General features: G+C 44.3%; 2 protein-coding genes across 6 annotated transcripts; both read right to left on the bottom strand.

Moving 5' to 3' along the window:
* Positions 1 to 794: 794 nt before the first annotated feature.
* Positions 795 to 5,557, bottom strand: bambia (BMP and activin membrane-bound inhibitor (Xenopus laevis) homolog a). Its single transcript, XM_035619540.2, has 3 exons — positions 4,870 to 5,557; positions 2,880 to 3,176; positions 795 to 1,958 (listed from the first exon to the last, which is right to left on the bottom strand). The coding sequence occupies exons 1-3, from the start codon at positions 4,943 to 4,945 to the stop codon at positions 1,543 to 1,545; spliced, it is 789 nt and encodes a 262-aa protein (XP_035475433.2). The 5' UTR covers positions 4,946 to 5,557; the 3' UTR covers positions 795 to 1,542.
* A 4,915-nt stretch (positions 5,558 to 10,472) lies between these two features.
* Positions 10,473 to 25,002, bottom strand: waca (WW domain containing adaptor with coiled-coil a). 5 transcript variants are annotated; one of them, XM_035619399.2, is made up of 14 exons: positions 24,732 to 25,002; positions 24,471 to 24,501; positions 23,406 to 23,598; positions 20,162 to 20,253; positions 19,118 to 19,233; positions 18,903 to 19,009; positions 15,863 to 16,108; positions 14,082 to 14,204; positions 13,719 to 13,870; positions 12,975 to 13,099; positions 12,580 to 12,650; positions 12,262 to 12,466; positions 12,006 to 12,133; positions 10,473 to 11,906 (listed from the first exon to the last, which is right to left on the bottom strand). In XM_035619399.2, the coding sequence occupies exons 1-14, from the start codon at positions 24,770 to 24,772 to the stop codon at positions 11,893 to 11,895; spliced, it is 1,644 nt and encodes a 547-aa protein (XP_035475292.2). In that variant the 5' UTR covers positions 24,773 to 25,002; the 3' UTR covers positions 10,473 to 11,892. The 5 variants fall into 5 exon arrangements, with proteins under 5 accessions (XP_035475292.2, XP_035475293.2, XP_035475296.1 ...); XM_035619400.2 differs by having other exon boundaries at positions 13,719 to 13,867; positions 24,732 to 25,001; XM_035619403.2 differs by lacking the exon at positions 12,580 to 12,650 and having other exon boundaries at positions 12,262 to 12,463; positions 24,732 to 25,001.
* Positions 25,003 to 26,339: the final 1,337 nt, after the last annotated feature.

The raw sequence follows: 26,339 nt of genomic DNA, 5'->3' as shown, positions 1-26,339 counted from the left end.
ATTTTTTTGGAGATTAAGAAATACATGGACAATATGTATATTTTATGTTTTTATTTCAGACTGAAAGTAAGGCCATTCCTGAAAACTATTTTCTTCGATAGCAACATATCAAAAGTTCAATATATGTCCATATAATATGATGAGACGGCTTGAACACGATTGTGTTGAATGCCGTCAGATCTGTGAAATGTTTCGCAGGGTTTGGCAAGCGCTCGGCCATTTTCTGCTTCAACTTTCAACCCAGGAGCAAAAAACTTGAAAGAATTAACTGTTTGACACATTTTTAATGATAATTTAACATTTGGTCATCATATCATGGGCCACGTCACGCAGCCTTGAGCAACTTCAAAATCGATAGAAAAATAGGATATCAAGACTAAAACCGCTAAGATTTAAATCCTTGTTTACCGACACCCTGCTGACACAGAGGCAGAATACGCCCGGTGCTCATTGGCTTTACAGTGAGGATAAAAATAAATAGTGATACTACTTCATGGATAAACCCAGAAAGTGACACGGGGGTGAGAAAACTGTTATGTGAAGCTAAACCCTGACCTCTACAGAGGGGTCAGGAGCAAAAGAGACAGATGTAACAGCTCTTCTGTAAAGCAAGGCCTTGGCGACAGGTCCAACACACACACACACACACACACACACACACACACACACACACACACAACTACGACCAAGCTCTGACACTTTGATCGGCAGAAAGCTATGACCACAGTTGTACCCTACTTGTTTTGATGTCAACTATGTTTTGAGGCAAAAAGCACGAGAGTGAATCAGGGAAATAAATAAAAAGTCACTTTTAATGGAAGTTTTTTTTTTTCTTTCACACTCACAATCAAGCTTATAGTCCGATCACAGACAGATGTTGAACACTCGCCCAGAACAAGACACACACACAGTCAGTCAGTTTTATCAGACAAAATATATATATATATATATATATATACACATATATTTAAAATCTTTACAATAAGCTTGAATCATGAAACGTACACAGAGGAGTGTGCACACCTACAGTCAAACACTGAATTTTCTTTTTAACTCCTCGGACGAGTCTCTTTTTTCTTTTGTACCCTGGTGTCAGTGTAAAAATTCTTTTAGAGGCCATGACAACTCTTTTTTTGTTCCGTTTCTTTTCTTTTTTTTTCTACAAATGTGCAAATAAGACAGATTTGGAATCCTTCAGCGCTCAGTGTAAAAAGTCCAGGATCCTCGGGAGCAGTGGTGGAGAATCTCCCTCCACCTCGGTCCTGCCCCTCGCAAGCTTAAATACAGCCTCTCGCTGCCTCGCCTTTCATTTTCAAGTAAAGTGCTCCTCTAGCAAAAACCACACGGCGTGATTTCAGTCTCGTGCTTTTTCGCCACTGGTTTAAAAAGGACAAAAACAAAAAAACATAAACCCAACAGTCCGACGGACGAAAAACATGGGAATGTCTTTTTAAGAAATAAGGGGTGAAAAAAGGCCAGCGATCGAGAGGCAGCCCTGGCTGCTTGTGGGGAGGCGACAGTCTCATAGTTCCCGGCAGGAAGTCATACGAACTCCAGTTTGCCGTGGCCGCTGTACATCCCCCAGTGCACCAGCGACAGGATCTTGTCGTTGCCCAGTTCGGCCTGCCTCATCTTGTCGCAGGTCAGGCAGCAGTTCTCGTGGCCCGTGACCGGCACCATGCACTCCAGGTCCAGCTTGGCCACGTGGCCCTTCTTGGTGTGGTGGCCGTGGAAGCTGTAGTGGAGCCGCGACAGCATCTGCTGCCGCTGGTCCTGCAGCCGCTTGTTCTCGCTGCGCAGCATTCGCAGCGCCAGCATGATGAGCAGCACCAGGATGAGGCCGCCGGCGATGGGCACGGCGATCACCGCCGCCCGGAACCACACCTCCTTGGCCGAGGCCAGCTCCTGGACCCGGGTCACCAGGTTCCTGTTGCTGCTGTCCGGCTGGAACCGGCTATCTGCACACACACACAGAGGGAAACAAACGTCAGTTCAAATGCACGCTTGTATGTTTACACTGCTCCGCGTGATTAGATACACATTTACTATGTGTACTATAACGTCTCATTTCACGTTGAACATGTGAACTGCTGATCGCAGCGTCACGAGAGGCTTCGCTGATCTGCTTCTTCTCCACAGTCACGCCAGCAACCACAGAAAGAGAGAAGTCAAGACAGACAGACAGACAGCCGAGAGCGAGAGAGAGCGAGGAGGGGCAGCGGGGGTGAAAACAAATGAGTCACCTTGTCCCGACTCGAGAGCCAGAAATTAATTTGAACTAATAAACCATAGTCTGCTCTGGTGAGGGTCACAACAGAAAATCCCCTCAGGACAGCTCCCCTTCCCCTGCGTCTCTCTGTGCACCCTTTCATAACTCTCCCAGCTAGGATTTCTGCCCTACACGCAAATTGTCAGTGAAAATTTATTCTACAAGGCACATTCCTACTCAGTGGGAAAATTACATGCTGCACACATAATAAATAAAAAAAAAAAAGAACACATCTGATCTCTTTCCAAGTGCTTAAGGTAAACTGGCTGTTCCCGGCCTTCCCAGGCACAGAGCTGGATCCCATTAAAAGTCAAATTCAAGTACTGTAAAAAGCTAGGAATTAGCAAAAAGTAAAGTAGGTGGGGGGCAAAGGGTGGCGTGTATGTCCATTAACAGCAGAGTATTTGAAGAACCCTGCCGCTAAACTTATTGCTCCTGGAACAGGAAAGAGGAAAAAATCGTGAATATTTGCTGAGGGGGAATCATTAAATCCCCCAGAGAGGCAAATCGCCTCTTAAAAGCAGTTCGAAGAGCATTTCATATTTCAGTCGCAGTGAAAAACAAACATCCTGACGGCCGGTGATTTCCCCCCCCCCCCCGCCCTCTCTACCTGTTGAGTCCCTGGTGTGCGCCAGGTCGTGCAGGCCTCTGTAGTTGCACATGTCGTCGTGGCAGCACTCCAGCGACGTGGACGGGGCCCCGCTGAGGGCGTCCGCCGCCCTCGAGCTGCCGCCGCCGCCGCTGCAGATGTCTACGGCGTTGGTGACGGGGTCCAGGCAGCCGTGCGTGAGCGGCGAGTTTGCGTTGAGCGGGTCCAGGACCTTGGTGAAGCAGGCGTTCAGTTCTGATTTGCACATGTACCCGGTGGCCACGCAGTGCGGCGCGTCGCAGTAACACCGTATTTCTCCTGGAAAAGTGCAGAGTGGGGGAAAAAGGAGAAGAGTTAGAGAAACTTAGGTTTTATTCAGTAGCTTTTTACTTCCTTCCTGACTAGTCCCTCGTTTTGGCTGATAGTTCGATGTGACGCGGTCACAAATGTCAGGGGGGTGATATGATTCTGCTCCCCGGTCATTATCGGTTTGATCCTAGGTTTCTTTTTCCTCCCTGTTTCACAACAACTAAAGCAAACGTTTTGTCCGTTTGTATGAGAGCAACGTCAACAACAACAAAAACTACTTTTTGAAATGATGTTCTTCCAGAGTCACCGATGAGACTTAAAGCTTCACTTGGAGAGTCCTTGCTCCGAAAGCAAGATAACTCTTTGGGAAGCGTTCACACGGTCGCACGCATCCAGCAGCTCTTCCTTCATTTAGTTAGATTCTCGTGCAAATTGTCGGCATTATACAAAACAGGAACCGGGAGCTTATAATTAGTGGGCTTGTCTGCCCGAAGTCAATTTCTCTCAACCCCGAATGGAAACTTACAAAAAAAAGGGGGGAAGGGGGGAGGAAGGGGAGTGCTGCAGCACAGGAGTTTCCCCCCCAGGCCTTAACGTGTGGTCAGGCCGGCCTGGGGGAGAAGCAGGGCGCACCGAGGTCCCGTCTAAAAGAGCCTCCGGCAACCTTATCATTATGGCTGCCTGCTTTTGCGCGGGCCCACTCATTACTTCATCCACGGCTTGTTTTCATGAGAACTTTTCCAAAAAAAACCATAAATGTGGGCCAGGGATCTGCCCTGACAATAAAAAAAATAGAAAATAATAAAAACTTAACGTCCTCCTTTTGAGAACTTCTGTTTATGGGCTATTGTCGACTGGTGTCTGGTGGGCCCTTTAACCTATGTGGCGTTATTTTCTACGCTCGTCATTGAGCTGCTGGTTATTTTTGCCAGACTAGTAAAAAAAGAAAAAGAAACAAGGAACTACATCAGCGTTTGCCCTTGAAGGTTTTTTTCTCCCCGAAACCAAAACCCCTGTTCCTGTCCCAGTGGCCGTGGCCCTCTCAGTGCACCGGCTCTGCAGTGCAGGGGCCCATTCATCAGATCAGTGTTTTCCCCGTGAAGGACCGGAGCAGCAGGGCCCGGGCAGGTCATTTGGAGAATATTTCATTAGAGAGGAGAGGCCCCTTTGTGGGCTGGGAGAGAGGGAGAGGAGGGAGGGATGGAGGGGGACGACGGGCCAGGCACTGGGGCTTTCGGAGCCCCTGCTCGGCCTTAGTTATGAATGGCAGCCAGCCTCAACAGTAAAGCTAAAACATGGGTGACGCAAACCAGCCCGAGGTGGGATTTTAGAGAATCTGATAGATGTTATATTATGGAGTTTTGACTTGGGGGGGGTGAGGGCTCTTTGCTTCAAAATAAAAGTTTGTGTTGTTGTTTCCATTGCAGCTATTTGAGGATTTGATCCAACAATAAGTATGTTGACCAAAAAAAAAGTGAATGAAGGAATATAAAGTCTTCACTGGTCAATTCTCTTGCTTCCTGAAATACGTTTATAACTGTAAATTGCTGCATTTTTCTTTTTGTAGAGGACCAGTTCAGATATCGAGTCTGAGGAAAACACTGGCAGCTTGTTTAGGTCTTGTTCTTTTGTCTTTTCTTTCTAACAAACACTTTCAGATGAATCTGAAGGAGCTCCGACACCCGACGAGTCTGTCATGTACCTTTGGTGAGAAGCACAGCCATGGCGCAGAGTTCCAGTTGTAGCCAGATGGAAATGAAACTGCACTGGCGATCCATTTACACCCAGATGACAGCGCACGAAGAAACGAGAAAAGAAAAGGAGAACCACAGCGGCAGCAACAGTCCTCGTGTTTAGATCCTCCAGCAGCAGCAGCAGCAGCAGCAGCCGGGCAGAGTCCGCTGGGCGAGGAGCCGCGCCACAAAGAGATCTGACATGGAGCTACGGAGAAGAACGACGAGGCATTCCTGCGCTGCAACACGACAGATCCCGGCCCACCGCGACGCACGGGGGTCGCTCGGTTCCACCGCCGGCGCTGTTCCCTCAGCCGCACGGACACGGGACAGTTTCAGAACCACAGAAGAAGAAGAAAAGAAAAACACTGCGTATTCTTCTTCTTCTTCTACTACTTCTTCTTCTTCTTCTTCTTCTTCCAGCCGAAAGTTACGCACGAGAGGGACACACTCCGTCCGAAGTCGCCGAAGTCGTCACCGCCGATCCTCCGCCTCCGCCTTCTCTGAGCAGCCGGTCACGGTGAATGCATCACTTTAGTTAAAATCCTGGACGGAGAAGTGTCTGTTGGAGGAGAGAGAGAGAAGACCGAGCTCACACACACACGGACAGCATGTCCGGATCAGAGGCCGCTCACAGACTCGGGGTCGGACGAGCTGTAGCTCAAGTAATAGCTTGTGGTTCCGTCAGGGCCCCGCCCCCCCTCTGAAAGCTGATTGGTCCAACCGCCGAGCGAGCGAGGGAGAGAAAGCTAGCCAGACTTCCTGTCCGGTACTTCTTTTCAAAATAAAAGGAGACTTTCAGACAAGGGTCATTTTGAATATAGTGACAGACGGTGAATAAATGCAAATTCTGAAAACAGAATGAAATTGAACATGATTATTATTAAAGATGAATTCATATGTATAAGTCACTAACTCAGCTACATGAAGTGAGCTCTGATCACGTGGTATGCCATAGTTTCATTAATAACTGTACCACACCTCACCTCTGGCTGACAGAAAGACTCTGGCCTCTGTTCTAAGCCAAACATAAAATCATAAATCCCGGCACATCTGCACCTTCATATTACCATGTTCCTCTGAACACTACTGGTAACTGATTGTACTATTGCACTATTTCCACTGTTAATATTTCATGTAAATTATTTAAATGTATTATTCTTATTCTCTATATTTTTTTGCAATTTGTATATTTTACATTAATTTGTGTAGATATTGTATATGTTTTTAAAGTGTGCTGTGTGAAACGTGCTGCTCTTACACCAAAATTTCCCAGCTTGGGATAAAGAAAGTAACTATCTATCTATCTAACTAACCATAACATTGAATATTTTATTAAGTTGTTGTTTTTTTGGTTCAATCATTAATGAGAGAAAACATGCTATAAATTTGTCAGACAAGGTATCTCATACATTAATACATCTTCAGACTTCTTCTTGTATGTCTACGTGACTTAACCTCAACCATGTGTGAGGTTCTTCTCTAATCAGGAAATGCAGCTGTATTTTTCACATCTCTACAGTGGAAGTTGTTTTTCCCCCTGAAGGGAAGTCTTTTATTTTCTAGGGCCACATCGCCTGTTTTTCCGGTCTGTCCCTTTTCGACTTGATGGATCATCTCACGGTCAAAAGCCGAGCCCTTCATTCATCATCGCCCTTTATTTCCATAATGCCATATTCCATATGTCATCGTTGGAGAGACCATTGGCTAACCAGCTGCACAGTGTGGATACAGACTTCACTGTAGTGGCAATGTAATTTGATAGGTAGACAGTTTTACATGTATGAAAACTCAACATTTAAATATCTCCTTTTGCTCAAGGGGTGACTAACATCACACTGCGACCAAATGCAAAGCTTCATGAAATAAAAATAAAATAAACCATCAGCTCTCTAAGGAATATCTATATAAAGATAAGTCTCCGCGTAGACTATATATTCCATGCGAGGGTTGTGCACATCTAAGGATCCACGGTTTCATTTTAGATCTTGACTAACTGTCGTTGAATAAATAAAAGATCCGAAAGTCTGGTCATGGCAGCGGTCTACCTGCAGCGTCATCCTGCCGGCAGCCAGGATGACGCCGCGCTGGGGCCGCTTCCCTTCAGGCCACCAGCATCAGACTGATGATGCCGCTCTGCTGCTGCTGCTGCCTCGGGCAGGAGGAGCGGACAGCCGCTCGCAGAGAATTAGCAATCCATGGCGCCACCAAGACGCACGCGCACGCACGCGCGCGCGCACGAACGCACACAATTGGCAAATGCAAAAACGCACAACGTGCGCACATGCGACCTGTAGGAACGTCAATACACAAGAGCACAAATGAGTTAAAATTACATTTGGTATGTTATGAGTTTTTCCTTAATCATATTATCATCGTTGTTATTGTGAGTCAGTGCAGTGCCGTTAAAAGCGGGGGGGAGGGGGGGGGGGGGGGCTCCAACCGTGTCCGACAGACAACAGGATGAGGAGGATACAGCTTTAGGGGAACAAGAGACAACTCTCCGCGCCCGCAATTACTGTAATTATCCGCAGTTACGCTCGCAGGCGCCAGTCATCGTCATCCAGCGCGAGAGACGGTTGTGGACAGTTGACAGATGTAAATATATATTCACCGTTGAGAAGCGGGATCGCTTCGGTTCTCGTGACCGAGTGAGGGACCGGCCACGGTTTCGGTGAAACTGGGTGAAATTGTTCTGTTTTGGGGAACGGCAGCAAGTGGCCGGATCTGCGCTTCTTTTTTAATGAGGCACTTCCATTATCACAAAAAACATGTGACATGAGAAGGTTCGGATTTGCCCCCAACTTCAGTATGAATCAATATGACATAATATAATAGGCTCCTATGTCCTCGTGCCTGCCTGTGAACGTGGTGTCTGGCTACACATCACCATCTGGTGGTCAAACCTGGTAATAACCCTCTTTATTAAAAAATGAGTTATTCCATGCATTTCTTGTCTTCGTGGAGATGCACATAAGATCCAGCGATGGGAATTGAAGGGGCGTGTCAGCTATTGTAGCGTTACCGTCTCATAAAGTTCAGATGCTTACAAAGGGCCAACTTAAAAGATCTTCTTGACCTCCAGAGGTCAAGGAGTGATATTCCCTAAAATGAGTCGATCCCAGCTGACGTTGAGCGAGAGGACTGGTTGCCATCGTATTGCAGGGCCAACAACATACAGAGAGAATCAACCATTCACACCCATGGTCAATTTAGAGTCTCCAATTAACCTTAACCCCGATCTGCATGTCTTTGGACTGTGGGAGGAAGCCGGAGTACCCGGAGAGAACCCACGCATACACGGGGGAGAACATGCAAACTACACACAGAAAGGCGGCCTGGTTGGTTACGAACCAAGAACCTCTTTGCGGTGAGGCAACAGTGCAAAGCACTGCGACACCACGCCGCTCGGGAAACTGGCCTTTTAATCCCTGTTTTTGATTACAGAAGAAAGAAACGCTCATCTTGACACAGACTAACAAACTAAAGTGTACCTGCTCCCAGCTACACCAGACTGGGAAACACAACTGTGTGTGTTTCCATGCTGAGAGGATGAGTGTCAACAAGCTTTGGGCTTTAAGGAGTAGGGGGAGGTGGAGGGTTTGTGTAAGTGGTCTTTTAGGGAGTGATTACACCCCACAGGCTGTGTCTTGTTTCACACATTAGGAGACGCTCGTAGGTGTGACACGGTAGAGACAGTAGGGACTTTGCTTAACAAAGGGACCCCACTGCCAGGGCAACGACGGCTGTAGACGGCTACTGAGATGGTGGTGGTGGTGGTGGGGGGGGGGTCAGAAGTCAAGTCTGCCTAAGATAGTGGAGAGGAAAACTACATAAAACTTGAAACACCCCTCCCCCCGGCTGTGAAACAACTCTTTAAAGGAGTCCTAACTGACCGCAATTCTTTGCACAAATATCCAAAATGGGAAGCGCTAACCCACAAAGGGTCGCTCCCCGCGACACATGAAGACACACAGGTCAGACAGACTTCCTCCGACACCTCCCGGGCTTCCTCTGCCCTCTTTGATGTGAGCCATGTCTCTGAGGAATCAAGCCAGGGAGGCAGACTGTCTCCATCCTCCGTGATCTACTCTGTTCTCCTCCAGAGATACTGGGGCAAATATTCCGTGGGCTCAGTGGGCTCAGGTCGTCTGTGGGTAGACGACGTGCAGCGGCTTTGATGTTGCACACACAGGGTCACAGGCAGCGTTTATCTGGAGTTCTTCTAGACAGGAAACCGACGGCGTCCACCTTTTGTTTGCACTCGCTTCATGTTGAGAGTTAATTCAGTTGCGCTCTGTCCCCTTATCTTCATACAAGAGATGACTCCTGTAGATAATCTGTGTTTGATCACCAGGAGTTGATTATCATGCTCTGCCTCTACGTGCAGAATGGTAGAGCTTGATCTCATCCTCAACCTGCCAGTCCGGCTGCCAGGTTTCAGTTCTGGAGGAGGGGAAAAACTGTTTTGGTATAAAATTATTCCATTTTACAGTTTAATTTTAATAACAGTGTTTCTGTGTTTGAAGGTAATACTTTACACAGTCAGTTTGGCTAAGTGCCTTAACAATATCGCAAATTTACACCCCAAAACATTCCTGGAGTAGCTGACATAAATTGGCCAGTTGTCCATAGAAAGTCTGGGAGAAGAGTAAAATGTGTATACATGTAATTGTTCTGTATGCTTTAAGCTCATTTTGGATCTCTTTGGATTTTTATTTATCCATTTTTCTCATCTTCTCTTGTAAATTTAGGGTGGAAGGGATGGACCAAATGACACAGAAAACACGTACATATACAGCTGAAATTAACTAGCCACATCCTAACCATCCATCCTAATCCTTAAGTAATTCCTGAAAACTCCTGTGATACTACAGGACGAGCTCTCGTGCAACCTTATGGCCAACATGTCTCGGTGAGGAGGCACAAAGAAGTCGCTTTGCGAATTGAGACAGGAGCAGGACGTGCAGGTTAACTCTGATCTGATAACATTAATCTCATACAGGAGTTCCCACAATCCGCGGTGCACGACAGAAGACCACCAGCAGAGGTCAGCAGAGTGCCCAAGACACATACTAGGCTGGAAACTTTGCGAGTATTAATGCATTGAAAACTACTTTGTTTTGTCACCTATCATAAAATCTCACAGTCAGACTTTGAAGCTCATGCGAAACATGTATATTTTTGGTGAAAGGAGACAAAGCAAAGTTGAAAGGGACTGTCAAGAACCCAAGAACAACGTGGCCCTGGAGGCATATTTTATTTCACTTGTCAATATCCTTCAGGAAACAATATTCAATGCAATGGTGTGGTCACCTTTACTGAATGTGTGGTGCAGTCATAGACTCAATAGATCGTATTGTGGAACAAAAATACAACCGTCGCAGCGTAGGACCCTGCTCTCCATCATGGGGACCAAACTAACCTGAGGGATGGGACGTGCTCGTTGAAAATCTGTCTCAAACTAAGTCAAACAGGAGAAAATAAACGTGGGGTTTCCAGGTGAATGAGGCTTTCAACAAGGCACTAGCTTCGTTATGATACAAACTCCAATAAAATAACCAGTGCTTGCTTTACTTTAATATGTTTATTACAATACATACATTTCACATTTGACCTTGTGACCTCTCGTTGCCCTGCACTGACTGAAGTGATCCAACGCCGCGTACGTCTCCGAAACCACCTGTAAAAGAACCACTCCTGAACCGGGTGCAAACAAAAAAAGGGCTGATGGATATCATTGTGATTTACTGTTTCTCGCCACTACAACTGTTATAAATAAAACCTTTTCAATGCTGCGTCCTCTTTCTTAAAACTTCACCGTTATGTTAGCGACTGTACAAAGGAATGAACCAGTGGTTACACCTCAGCTTAAAGAGTCCGAGGGGAGGGGAGGGGAGGGGGAGATATGGTAGAGCACAAAAACAGGAAGAAAGAAAACCCAGATAAGGAGGGTGTGAAGTGTAGGTGTCTCAGTAGAAGGTGCGGCAGGGCAGGGCCGGGCCGAGCCGAGGCCGGGGGGGATGGGGCAGTGGGAATGGTCCAAAGCAGCACGCCATCACATCTCTAATTTCTTTTTTGTCTTTGTTTTTTTTTTTTTAAATCAGTCACTCCACCACACCACCAGGCACTGGTTTTTTTCAGACTGGGAAATCGCAGGGCCACCAGAAGCTGCAAACAGATCACTGAACCATGGTGAGCAGGTGGGATGAACCCGCGGAGATGGGGACGTCTACCAGGCCCGGGTACATGTGACAGTTCACCAAGAGAGGGGGCGGAGGAAGAGAATCGGTTTACCGAGTTTTGATGAGAAGAACAACTTTTGACACCAGTGTGTTATATGCTTTATGCTTCTGTGTGAAAATACATGGCTTCCAACATCCTCCTCTTTTGTTTACATGCAGGTCCACACATGCTCAATGGTTCAATGATCCATGAATTGACAAAAATGAAGCTTTTAAGTCTGCAGACGAGTTGACATGAAGGAAAGGCGAGCTAATGAATGTAGCCGCCTAGGTGTTCATTAGTTTGGATGTCAAAAGCTTTGATAGGCATGGCTTTCCATGGCTTCAATCTACAAAACATATTTACAACATAGATAATAACATCTACAAGAAATCTACATTTTTTCCGTCAAGGGTTTTCTTTTACAAAACTTGTAAATCACCCCGCCCTCCCACTTCTCTCCCACAGCAGCTCTTCATTTTACCCCCCTTGGTTTCCCCAGCTTAACGGTCCAAAGGCGACCCAACTGCAGCTCCCGTGTGTGTGTGTGTGTGTGTGCGTGTGTGTGTGTGTGTGTGTGTGTTAAGACTGGGCTCAAGAGGAACTGAACAACTGCTCTGCCGCCAGCTTCCAACTATGTGCAATGGGTCTTTCCCCCAAAACTTTTTTTTATATCACCAACGCTCGCTTTCAATTCTCAACCAGAAGTTCTCAGACCATAAAAGAATTTTGATTCTTTAACTTTTCGAGTTCTTTGATTTGCTGTCTCAGAAACAGTATCCTGTGGGGGAAGAGACAGAAACAACAGTTGTTAATAAAGGTTTACTTTATTTTTCAACAGGTGCATTGCACGCCTCTGGACAAAAAAGTATAGTCTCACCTCTGCTCGCGCAATGTTGCTTGTATTTCACAGACTCTGACCAAAGACCGGAGGTTTTTGAGCTCGGTGCAGTTCTCAGACATGCAGATGCTTCCCATGGTGTGTGCCTCTTCACGTAGTCTCGATGCCTAGAAGATCATTATTTTTAGTGAAGGGTAAAAATGAGCTTTAATGTGTGTTGCCATGAAAAAACACAACAAGCTAATATAAAAAATAATAATAATGTGAATATAGGTAATAAATAGGCAGAACAAACCTGTTTCTCCGCGTGCTCAGCAGGCCACCCCTGCACGTGTTTGATAAGATTCTCATTGAAGTGGGCTGCGAGGGTGGGGGTGAAGGTGCAGGAGGGCCGGGCTGCTGAGGCGGTGGGGGGAGCGGAGGCAGAGTTCGGGGCATTGCTGCTGCTGCTGCTGCTGAAGGCGACGTGGTTAGGACCCGGAGAGGGACTCCTCTGACTACTGGGGGCAACAGAGTTGGAGAAGAATCCTTCAGACATTATGTTGAGCTGAGCTTTTCTATAATTGTCAACAAGCCAACATTGTCAAAATTTAAAAAGCCTCAGCTGTCATACTGAACATCTCTCCATCAAGCTCATCACAGGTTGGCTTCCTCGTGGAAACTCTTCCACAAACAAATGCATTACTACAATGAATGAGAGGAAACAACTTGGTGAATCAGCCATTCATTGTTCCACTAATGACCAGCAGATGGAGCCACAACACTACACAATGAAGACTGAAAAAAACCCCTGTCATTCATGAGCTGATGTGAATGGGCTGTGCGGAAAAATCACAGAAACACACAGGTTTATGATTTAAATAAGTCATGTCTTCAACAATGATGTACTGCACAGAGAATTAGACTGCACTCACAGGAAAAACACACTAAGTTTCGTCATTGTAAACTACCTATTTCACCGGCTACTAAATTTTGTAAAACGCCAGCGAGTTGATGGTGGTTACGTACCCTTGGCGATGCAGGGTGCGTGGGGAGGCCGTGGTGGCATCATGACTGTGCTGCTTGTCGCTGGAGAGGGGCTGCTGGGATGTGGGTTGATGATGAGACGCCTGCTTCGATGATTGCGTGCTCACCTGAACACAGCAAGTTAGAAACACTACATCAAAACTCGTCCTCTCCACAGGACCAAGACACAAGGAGCATTTTCTGCCGGTGGCATTAATCATCAACAAGCATCCGTTGAGAAATCTGAGACCAGGTGCTTCCCTGTTTTTACAAATCTGTCATTTCATTCACAATGTGGTTTTAACACACGTGATTCAGTTTTCAAAATGAAATACTGCTTTTAATATGGGATGCATCAGGATCCATTTGCAATAAATTTGCATGATTTTTCCCCCTCTTGTTTAGACTCACAGCATATTTCAGACAATGCCTCAGTGAAAAGCATGCAAGTGTAACATTAGTCACCTTTTTCAATATGGAGAATGTAAGATGTGTGTATTTGTTGCTTGGTAAAATTTATTTTAGCATGTGTAAACCTAAGGTAAAATGTTTTGTACATTTGAAAAAAAAATTGAAATATCAACAGGCTCATCTCAGGTCTGACAAAACAGACTATTTCATGTTCACACGTACCACTTTTCGAGTTGTCCTCAGTCAGTTATTTTCACTCGTAAATCTCCCCAAAATTCACACAGCTGGCTACTACTTCCATCCTACTAGATACTCCACCAGATGTTTGTGTCTTACTTTGGGCTGTGAGATGACAGGCTGCGTGCTGAGGAGGGGCTTGTGAGGACCAGCGTTGGTCTGTGGTGTGCTGATCCTCGGAGACACGTAGGACCTGGGCGATGAGGCGTCTGACGTTAACGACATCGGTGACTGGTTCGATTGCTGAGCTGCTAGAGACAAGCACAAAAACAATCCAAGGGATTAGAACAATCTTCTAAATTAATTACCAAGCAGTGTAAACTTAAATTGTCAAAAATACACATAGGAAAGTTGATTTTCTAATGGCTGATGCCGAAGAATTTAGCCATATGGTTAACTCTACTCAAACTCTGCTAGCGGTGCTTGTGGAACAGATTTGCCTCATGGAGGGGGCTTCATTACCTTGGTTGGAGAGTTGAGCAGCTTGAGAGAGGATAGTAGTGATGTTGAAAGCCGACGGTCCAGCAGTGAGGATCTTATGGAGCATGGACTGTAATGAGGCTTGTGTGACAGCAGCTGTGAGTACTGCAGAAAAAGGCAACCAGACACACATTGTCAACCTTGCGCACTGACTAACTGTATTAAGCACTGTTACCAGAATGGTTTCTGCACTGCATCGGTGAATTTTACAGTCAAATAGTAATTAGTAATATGTCCCATTTAAACACGCCCAGAGAGAATTGTTATATAGACTGAACAGACTAAACATTTTTCCACTGAGGACGAAGCACATATATTTGGATGAGATGAGCAGATATTTGGATGGCGAGGTAAAGAATTGAGACGTGTTCATGTTAATGATCAATAATTGATTTTCTATGAATAAAACAAGCGTTTTAATTTTTTTTGTTTCTTTTGTTATGGACTTTGCCTTGCAACACAGCAGGAGATTGTCCGGAGTCAGACGCATTCACACCAACAGGAACATTTCTGGAACCTTCTGTGGCGTCTAGGTAGAGCAGCAAAGCAGTGTCTTAGTTTACTGTCTTCAACACGCCCACTTGCTGTGAATCTTCACACGCACACTCGGAAATCCTCCGGAGACTATACTAGGGAGCTGGCAGGAGAAACTTCGGAGAATGTCCAGAGCAACAACTGCATCCGGTATGAGCTACTTTCAGACATGCACTGAAGTCCGGACATTGTCCTGAACTTCTCCAGCGACCTGTAAGTGAGAATACCAATGTCTGCATATGTTGCCCTGGACATTTTCCAGAACTTTTCCTGCAAGCCCCCTAGAATTTTTTTTTGAGTGAGCCTAGGGCTGGGCGATATGGCTGAAAACTGTTTCACGATATAAGTGTTTCATATCGGTCGATATCGATAATTATTGATAATTTTTATGACCTAAGAAACACAACACAAGCCAACGAGATGGCGCAACCAAACGTGATACTGTTACATGATTGGCCATTAGGCGTGTCACTCCATACATTGCTAGGTACCAGAGGACGAGTGCGGGCGTATCTAGCGGCCGGCGTAGCTAGACTCTTTGCTACGGTTTCTTCCAACGAGGAAAAAAAAATTAGCAAAACATTCTATTGAACGCATTTTCTATTGATATTGATGACTTGTCTATCGCGATACATATCGTTATCGTTTTATCGCCCCAGGCCTAAGTGAGCCCATGCGAGAAGTCAACAGGAAAATCTGTCCTCGCATTCACAGTGAGAAAAGTGGGCGTGGTGGATACTGTAAACAAAAACACTCCTTTCCACCGCAGTATTATTGTCATGTCCTGCCTCCTGTATGCTCTACCCAGGCGCCTCAGACAATCTCCTGCCGCGTTCATCATATCTGAAAACTGCTTTAATGTGTACATGTTTAACCTCATATTTACAATTATGCGTGTTGCCACTGACAGATGGCTTTTCGTCCCATCTTCAAGGGTGAAAGTTTGAAAAAGATTAATATTTTTGCCTCAATCATACCCCAGCCATGAGGGATCCTCACATGCAGGCAGATTAACAAACAGTGTAGTACTATGGGAACATCAAGTGAAAGATGATACAATGCTGTGCTCAGACCAGCGGGACAGATTATCATGTCATGACAAAGCACAGAGAAGTCAAATAGCCGTCTTAACTCTCCCTGTTACAACTGCCCATCAAACAGCCACTGCAGCTACTGGAATCCAGATACTGGTTGAATCGTTTGCATTTTAGATCAGCAGTTTTTCTAACCTTCATTGATTTTCGCCATGTCCACACTGGCATTATTGAGTTGCAGGGCAGTCTGAAGTGCTGGGAGGAGCTGACGAAGCAGGGTGGGGTCCTGGAGTAGCGGAGGGGCAGACGACTGCAGGACTGGAGACACGGGCACCGTGGAGGCTGACGATCCAGGAGGCCCTGACGACGGGTTCAAGCTCCCCGAGCTCGAGGATGATGACTGGGACTGGGTCGCTGCGGGCTTCTCCACCTGGGCTGACTCTGTGAAGTCAGCAGAAAGGTGGATATAATTTCAGTAGGCAGGGGCACTCTCACAAATCCATGTAGTTCCTTTTTGATAATATGAGTGAGCAAACAGATACCAGCCTCATCATGCTTTCATCCAACATATAAGAAAGCTTGGCCAAGCAACAAGCATCTTCAAAGCTTTATGGTCCCAGATGAAACTGTTTTACCAGACTTAAGACAAATAAACACGCAGGGTCATTCGGCACAGTTTGAGCCAGGTTCAACTTCTTTGACGACCTTTTAACGCAATGCAGCATTATCATCACATATTCTTGGCAGATTAGTAAACAGACTCTCTGACTGCTGACGCATTATGCACGCACACCGCATTGTTTGGCCATCAAAAAAAAAACAGGAAGTTTTTATTTTCCCTCTAGGTTCGTGCATGTGATATAGAAGTTGCTCCACAAACCCCTAAACAAAACCACCATGGAGTTCAAATAAGCCTGTTTCTTATTTACCAAATGTTGACCTGAGGGCAGAAACCATCACATCCACCTCATCTAATACATCACACACAGCCCAGAGTAATATGTAGAGTTTCAGTCCTTACAAACAGGTCTGGGCTGCTGGAATCAGAGCTGATGCTACAGGCAAGCTGCCCCCCACATATGTACAAGGCCCGGGGCCTGTACTACAAGGACATGTTTTCATTATCTGGCGAGGAAGTTGGTTATTAACTGTCTTAGTTAACCGTGTTTCCATATCCAGCTACGAGTGCGTTAATGTAAATTACAAGACTGTCATGTTTCTGCTGCTTCAGCAGAGGAGAGAAGAAGTTAATGTGTGATGAGGTCAATCACACTGAACTGTTCAGTCAAGATCATGTGAAATATTGATCAGTGTGTGGCTAATTTTTCTCATAAAATATATAGAATTTAGTTTTTTATTACTATTCATCATCACAACAGCAACACGATTCCACTCATCTAAAAAAACATCTGCTGTGCTTTATTATTTGTCACTTTATTGTAAACTCTTTCGTCCCTGGCAGGATCCTGTAGAACGATGAAGAACAGCCCTCTGATTACATCACATTAAAGTTGGAAGTTTACCAAACATACAAAATGCCTGCAATTACCTTCACATTAAAATGCATTAAGAGTTACCATCAACAGCAGCTTTATACACCGACTGAAGCTTTCCGCAGCAAATTTACACCGTCACTCTGCGACACTGTATTGACAGAATGAGTGCAGAGATAAATGAGGCTTTATTGACAGGGGATTGTCATAGTGATGTCAAGTGACTGCAAATTAATAAAGGCAGCAAGAAAACTAAACTACAAGATCATTTATGAGTCTCCAAAACTTCAACAGCATTTATTCGTGAAGACAGCCGTGTCAGTTAACATTATTGAGCCTGTTTAAAACAAGTTTATTGCAATACAGTGCTGAGAGCTTTCTGCTTTGTTTGACTGATTAATACGATAATTTAAACAATCTATAACAAAAAAAATCTAGACAAGCTTCCTGAGGCTGGCCACTCAAGCAAGGTGCCATGTTTGCAGTCCTGGGATATCGGTACCATCTGAGCAGTTCATGTCCACCATGGGTCTCACAATCAACAGGCCGCAATTTCTTGCTTTCTTCTCTACATCAAGAATGCCATAGTACACTTTTTCATTGCACCAAATGTATCACCCCTGTACCAAGGAGCACCTTTGGGATTTTTCTTTTTAACCCATGGTATACAAAATGATATTGCATTTGTACTTCATTAATGTGTCAAAGAAACTCACCGGAGTGTATGTGGATGTCAGAACAAATAATGATGCTACAGACCATGAGATTGTTTAAACACGTTCAGAAAAGACACTTTCCAGAAAGCAGCCATTTCCTCCCAAGATACAGAGTTTTTATCAAAGTGCTGACAGCCAGATACTGATTGACTGAGTGAATACACAGGACAACATCCAGACTACAATGAAAATTGTGTCACACTGCCGCCCCTACAATCATTCAGACAAATTGAAGTGAAGTGCATGACGTACCAAAAAAGGAAAGAAATGGATGTCCACCAGAAATCAATTTCCTTCTTAATTTATGACTTCAAAAAGGAGCAGAGAGGAAAAAATGCCAAAGTTGAATGAAGTTGTAAGAAAACAACAGAGCCAACAGGAGGCGAGTAAATACAATAGTGAGGTGAACTTCCGGTGACCTGTGGCTACGCACTGAAACCTAATCAACCCAGTTATAATACAATTCTCACTGTTGGCTCGCTGGCTTTCCGACACTTTTCTCAGTTTCTCCTGCTCGCACACTTATGTAAAAATGTTGTTGAGCAAACAGCGGGTATATTCAGCAGACAACCGAGTACAATAATTCTCCCTCTCGCACACAATCATTTATCTCTCTACTGTGAACACTGGCTGTCAAAGACTGTGATAGATTTTGTCCAACGTGGGCCAATCAGCTGGGTCACTTGATTCTAGTGGACACCTGCAGTACATTGTTTAAAGCCACCGCAGCGTGCATGGTTCAACCATAGTCTCAGTCTTTTGGTAAGCAGTTCCTTGGCATTCATCAGCAAATGGTCAGCTCAACAAGTCATGATTGACGAAACAATAATAACAACGATATTTAAGGTGAAGGCTTAGAGCAAATTCGAGGAAGATGGAGATTCAGGTGGAGAAAGCTCATCCTTAACATGTTGGGCCAGTCAAGCAGAGTCAATATACAGATATGTAAACAAAGACTGTGACTCACTCAGATCAATAACTGCAAACAGGTGAGGAGAAGATGTATTGTAACAGTGCATGACTTACTAGAACCAGTAGGGGCTGTCGATGCCTGCATAGCCTCCCTTCTGTAGTCCCTGTCTTTGGGGAAACTGTTGACAACGGTCTTCGTTGCATCTTTTTGCCTCTGTTCTCTGTGAAACAGACACATGTAGACACGCAAATAGATATTAGCCTTGGAGCCAACCTTTTTTAAGTGACACTGGTTAAAATTGGTCTGGGTAGAAGAAAAGAGAAGATACCTCTCAAGCCACTCTTTGGGCTTCTCCCACTGGGACACTTCGGTCCTGCAGTTGTAATAGTATTTCTTTCCAGAAGAGCTGATGTGCTCTGACCAGTCGTCACCAGGTTCGTGAGACTGGAGGAAAAAAAAATGAGAGGCAAATGTTCAGGAACATGAGGCCAACCAGACAGTGCGCATGCGTGTTTAGAGGGTCTGATGCAAGCTCTCGTAATGCAATGTGAAATGTACAAGAGAGACTAGGGCTTGGAGGCAGATGGCTTTATCTGGGCTGTTTTCAGAGAGTGAGTGAGGAATCTTTATTTAGTTTCATTCACACTTCAGATTGTTAAGGTAGCCAAAATGAAGCTGTATTGTGACTGACGTTTTGAGCCAATTCCAGCATTTGGTTCCCATTTCACACTGTAATCCAGTGTTTTTATCATGTTATAATGTACAACTTTGGTTGTGCTTTCCAGGTCGACTGTAAAGCAAACATTTAATTTGTATAATGGGCTGAAAATCAACAGCACCCCTACTACATCCTTACAAGAGTACCTAACATTGAATCAAAACCTTTATGTAAATAAAAATTTAAAACAACCTTCATGAAGGGAGGATTTATTGTAAGACTGTTGTGTTAGCCTGGATTAGTTTTAGTTAGGTGTACCTAATGAACTGAAAAAGGATAAATAAGAGGAGGCTACAATTGATTTAATTGATAAAATCTTGGCAAAAACATGTAGGAAGAAAACTATAATTATAAACTTTGATGATATAAAGGCCTTTGTAGTTATGTTATTTACAAAACATTTGATGAGTGAATGTTTACCATCAAATAATCCATATGCCCAGTTTTCCAGTGACAATATAACATTTTCCACGATGTGGTGTATTTAAACATGTGTCTTCACATCGAAAAGACACAATAAAGCCCTAATGTGAAAGCTGTGAAACTACTGAACAGCAGCGAGGGGCCAAGAAACAATTCAAACCATTGTAATGGGTAAGAAACAATGTTCAGTCCATCATCTGCCTCCATGCTATGGCAGAGGGCAATACTTACTGTGTCTGAGGTCTTGCTAGGATTTGAATGTGAGTTGGAGCTATGAAGGGAGCTGTGGTTGTGAGAATTTTCTTGAGGGGAAAAACTGGTTCCTGCAACAAAACACAAGAAAACAAAAAGACACGGTCAGTGAAAACAACAGAAACAAAACTAGACAGACATATAAACCTGGCACGTTCAGCCTGTTCCTGTTGAATTTCTTCCCCAAAATGTCTGAATATGAAGGTAACACACTTTTTTTTGGAAGTTGATTGCTCAAACATTAAATGATAACATACAGTTCCCAATTAACTAATACAACAGCTTTAATTGTAGTTTGCCTGACAGTGAACCATATGATTAAAAACCATCCCCAGTTCTGGGCTGCCCTCTTTACAATAGAGCGACAAACAACACTGCCTCCCATACAGACAGAACAAATGTAGCAATGAAATGGCAAGACTGAACCTGTCTTTGCTCACCCTATCCCTCTCAGCTCTGCCCCAACTATTATTAAAGGCATTGAGTTAAAGCACATCTGGATATTTTGACATTTGAAACATTTTCTAAATTGCTTTGGGGATATAATTATATGTCGGTGGGGGAAACCACAACACGGAAGCACATTTGAATGAAAGGCCTTAGGTGGCAAGGTGCTCTCACATACAGCCGGAGAGGACAGAGGCTCTGTTCTTGATCTATCAAAATCTGCGGCCCACAACACAACACTCAATGAGTATCTGCAGAAAAACCTGAGTGCAAAATGAACACTTCTGCTTGTTAAACATGGAATTCCATCGAGCATTTTAGGGGCATTGATTATGCTAATGATCAAATCTCACAGTTTGGTGATTCCCAGGTGGAACACTTGTAGCGAGGCAAACCTTTGAGGAAAAAAAGGAGAGGAATAGTAGAGGAATATGAAAAATGTTCTTGCTTGAGGCCCATTTTTGTTGTTGGTTTACTAGAATTCTTTTTGACAAATACTGATGCGTGTTTTGCTGCATTTTAAGGTGAAGCATATCACCCGCTGTTAGGTTTGAAACAGGAGTCAGAGCAGAGCAACAAGCATTCTCAACATAGTCTGGTGTTGAAGAGCGTAAGTACAACTGGTTAAGTGAAAAGAAAAAATAAACACTCACTAACCAGCATGGCTGCTTATAAGCAGCGCCACTGCCGGTCCTTCATCCCAACAGCTGTCAGACTGCACAACACCTTAATGTGCTAATGTTGTCTCATCCAACAAACCTGTTAACTACCTGCACTACGGTCCTGCCACACTGTATTCACCGCTCATTATCATCCTCTGTAAATCTATACGCCTGTCTATATCCAACCAGTGCAGTCCGCGGTGTGGGATTAATAAAGCTTCACTCTTCTTTTCGCTTTGTTTTGGTCTTCACCAATCCCTGAGAAATAGCTGCTAAATGCTCCGCTATGTTAACACGCCGTTTTGTGTCAGTCAACAGTTTGGTGCTGGTTTGAGTGGTTTACATCGAGTCCAACAGAGCTCGGTTGGCGCGAGCAGCTGTCTGCTGCAGCTGGAAACAGGACTAAAGACAGCGGGGAGTCAATCACAACAGTAAAGCTTTGAGCCACAAAACCAAAACAATTTAGCTGGAGACGCAGAAACTCTGTGGGGGGAACGCAGATCTGAGTGATCGTTCCCTGCGGGTACATCACTTCAGGGAACGTCTGTCACATCAAAGACCGTCATTTGACCATTGGTCATGTTAACATATTGATTTGTGGCTGAAACACCTATTTATGTTAACACGGTCACGTTGCCACGTTCAAATGGTTGTATCAGCATCTCAGGGAGCTGCTGTTAACATCCGTCTCTGGTGATCGCATCCCAGGTGGAAAGCTATTAGTACAGGTGTGTATGCATTTAAGATCCGATCTCTCAGACCACATTGGGAGGTGGTCTGCAATGCATGTGGCCACCTTCTTTTCGCAGTGTGCACGCTAATGCATCCTACACCATCTTGTGGGGACCGCCTACTAGGGACTAGTGTCTGTGAAAAAACTACCCATACATTTTATAATGAGGGATAATTTTACATGTGCAACTAGCAGGATAAACAACAGAATGCTGCCAAACCAAAATAATAAAAGCTTTTATTTTGAAATTGGTTTAGTAAGTCAGTGCCATTGTCTGAAGCCTTAGACACAATCTCAACCTCAAATATCTAAACATAAATCACTATATTTTGTCTTTTAAAATTTGTGAACAAATTCCAATTAGTTCATTTATAGTCCTTAGGGTCACATTCACAATTTTTTTTTTAACATCTAAGGAACCAACCCCACAAGCAACATCTCTAACAAGCCTCTCTGAGTATATTGTCAGTTGCTTTGTTATCTCCTGCCAAGAGATTTGTTGCACCCAGAGCAGTCACTCCTGCAGTTCAACATCAGTTCTCCAAATGTTTCATTTAGATAGCAATTTGAAAAAAAACCAGCCACCCAATATCTTGTTTGCCAAACTCAACTCTAGTAACTCAACATACTACTCTCAAGTAAAACTTGGACTAAGGCCCACATCACAATAATGCAGTCTAATAAAAAACAGTTAAGCTGCAAACATCAGGTTGCATGACTGCCAATTAATAAAAGTTGTGAGAATTTCTACAATTATGTAAAGTGAAACTTTACTTTAATTTAAAACCATCACTCCAAGTTTCCAGAGGTAGAGTTACTAATAATAGACAAATAATAATGGACAAATTCAGATATAAAGCCTATACAAGGCAAAAAAGACATTTCCCCTCACAAGATATTTCCTGTAACACCTGAATGCTTGGACAGTGGTTTTCCTTCGTTCAATACATCTAGATTTGTGGTTGCTATTGTTATGGAATCCACAACGGCTGTTTAAATCAGCTGCTGAAAGCTGAGGTTTACTCAACTGGGTAACATAAAATGCATATTGATTAAATACATTAAATATGGTCGGCTACTGGCAAAACTATTGGCGCACACATTTTAACCTGCGCTGGTTGAATCCAAGACAACAACTGGAATACCTGCTGCTGTAAATAAATAAGCATACAGAAGGTTGTATTTATGTCTGCAGGTATCAAAACAAACAGCTGCATAGTTTCTGTGTTGAAGCTCTGGTTTATACAAATTGTTAACTGTGTAAACACCTCCAGTTTCTCACGAGTTTACATGACAGCAGCATCTGTAGCCAATAAAAGCAAGCAAAATGTGTAAATCAATCCGAAAACGCACTTTATTCTCAGAAACCACGACGTCTCACCTCCGTCCCTGTCTCTGGCCCGGTGTGTGTGGACAGCCTTTGCTCTGCTGTGGCCTGTGCTGTCGATGTATTTGTTCTCAGGGCTGTCAGACCTCCTGAGCATTTTGCAGGGGGGAGTGACATCTGAGGAGTCTCGCATCTTTTCATGTCGGTGGTCCCCCCCTGGATGGCTCTTGGACGAGTATTTGAGAGTCTGCAGAGACACACACACACAAAGAAAGCCCCCACCTCGCTATAATCTAGTATCATGTGTGTACAAGGACTTAACATCATTAGAAGGCCTCGGAAACCGATTTTAGCCTCGCGTGTGGCTGATCAAACCAATTTCACATCAAGGTACAAATACATGAAAGTTGTAATATGTCCAGGTATTCATTTACAGAGCTGATCACATCCCTGCGGCTGAATATTCGTGATTTGTCAGATGCAGCTTATCTTATCACTTATTTTCTTGTGCAACATTAACAAATGTCCATCTTAGTTATGTTGGCGTGACTGTTCAGTCGTGTGTCACTTAAAGAGGTTGAGTGTAGCCGAACTAATTCCTCTATCGATTCTGATAATGGCGACGTAAACAGAAAACCCTACGACGCGAGTTTTCACCCTTATCTTTATTGCCCGGTGACTGTGATTGAACTTTTAAGCTGATACATTTGTTTGCAGCACACACGACGAGGACTTTGTCGTGTCGCGAGTCTTGCTAGCTATGTCGTTAAAATGACAGACCGCGGTCAGGCCCTGATCGGACTGGCTAGCATGGCAGCTAACAGCAACATGCTAACATTAGCTTCGGGCTTGCAATAAAACTAGCCTGGACTCCTTCACAAAACCGCCGAATTCGACGAATACAGTCAGTCGGCGGTGTCTGCACCGGACAACATTCGTGTTGGGAGACATTAAAAGCGCTCGTGTTGCAATTTGAAACAAAATCATTCACTTTTTTTTACGTTATTTTCCCGCACCGACTGGGGCCTGGTGTGCTCCCCAGAAGCCTGGGCTAGAGTGTCCATTTTAATCTTATTTGCCGCTAGCGAGCTAGCAGGGCTACGGCGAGCTAACAAGTACCTGGTAGGGCTGTGAATCTCTTCGGTCGCACCTGCAAATGGAAGAAGGAAACAGTTGTGAATAAAAACTTCATCTGTCAATGCTGGGGGAAACAACAGCGCGAGGCGCCGCGACAGCGGAAACGCACAAGTTTCCAAAACACTTATTTTGGTTTCAGTTAAAAAAAAATAAAAATGGCGGATTGTCAAAGCGTAGCTAGGGGGAAAAGGAAAAATCGGAATAAGTAACGTTAAGGGAAGGAAGAAGAAAAAAGATGTTTACCCATCGCCGAGTCTCGGTTGTTTCCTTGCATACATTACCATCAATGCCGTGTTAGTGTGTTTGGAGTGGGAGGTAAAAGACTGATATCGCTGCTGGGGTTTTTTTTTTGGTTTTTTTTACCCCTTGTTGATTCTGCGACCTGAAATCGTCAATTACTTCAACCTAGCTTCTGGGTATTTCAATGCTATCGGCAGCGCTGGTCGAGAGAGCGCCCTCACTCAGTCCATCTCCCACTCAGACACACAGCGTCTCTGACTGCTGCCGAGCAAACGTAGCAGTGGAGCTGCGCGTTGGGTTGCCAGACACCCGGTACTCGGCACTGGTTCGGGAAAGTAGCCTTCATAAAAGTCAGTGGTAATCTAATACTGGAACCATGTCGCATCATTACTGTTGTTCATACATACTGCTAACAAGAAGACTGATATCACTATATAACTACATGTAATATTTTATTAGTATATTATTTATTTTATTTTTTAAATAAATTGCAAAGCAGCTGTAGCATTAATGGTGAGCGTATAAGTATTAGCAGGAGAAAAGAAATTGACGAATGGGGTGTCAAATTGCCTTCTTGTGTCACACAAGATTATGATTTTCTGTCGATAATGGGTCGAACAAATCCAGTCTTTAGGAAAACCTAAAGTACGATTGACGATGCGGGTAATACGACAGACGTGGCAACCTCGACTGCAACCCTCTTCTCTGCCTCCCCCTTCCGACGGTAACATCCGGGACACACTGGCCAGAGTCGCACAGTCTCAAACACTTGTGAACCCCCGTTGCACTGCGTAAACTGTCGTTTTATGTCAACAAATGCATTTTAACTGTTGGTTACAATACCCTCACAGTTTATTTTCGACGGAGCACAGTGGGCATGATAATGTTTTACAGGCAATTGAAGGCGCAAAACAGGCAGTGATTTGTTCTCTTATCCCATCTAGTGGTCATTCTTTGACATCGCAGGTATGCATTACTTGGAGATTATGACAACCAATGATTGTATATTAGTGCCAATTACAGCCATTGATCGTAGCAATACATTCACACGAATACCCCCATGAGTATATATAACAACATAGAATCCCATAAAATTATTTCCTTTGGTTAAGGGCACAGTTGCCATTGTCATTTATTGTACAAGACCAAATTGTCCTGTTAACTGTCATAATGCCATGTAACTGAAATAAAAAGGTTTTGCAGTGACCATTAAGCATAAAAACAGCAGAAAGTGTACGATACCACAGACCACAGTACCACAGAATAGTCTGTTGGAGAGCAAGTATTACAGTCTACGCTTTGGAGTATAAAACGTAAAAGTGTGTAAATGCAAAGCAGCCTCTTCACATTTTGTGGCTTTGAAAAGGTTTGTATTGATGGTTCGGAGTGAGTATCCGTCAGAAGAGGGCTGCTGGGCTCCATTGTCTCCCGGACAATAAGTCCCACATCATATCCCAGGCCCGAGGACAAAAGAAGCTGCAGCTCAGCGTTTTGGCACACTACACATTTTAATGTGGGGACAAGAGGGCACGGAAAGGGGGAGCACCTATTGTCAGCATATTTCTGGAACCTGTTCACACAGACAGATAGACAGACAAATGAGTTTGTCTG

Source organism: Scophthalmus maximus, chromosome 21 (genome assembly GCF_022379125.1).
Source record: "Scophthalmus maximus strain ysfricsl-2021 chromosome 21, ASM2237912v1, whole genome shotgun sequence".
Lineage (NCBI taxonomy): Eukaryota > Metazoa > Chordata > Actinopteri > Pleuronectiformes > Scophthalmidae > Scophthalmus > Scophthalmus maximus.
Note: the sequence above shows the minus strand (reverse complement) of the source record. Positions and strands in the feature narration are given on the sequence as shown.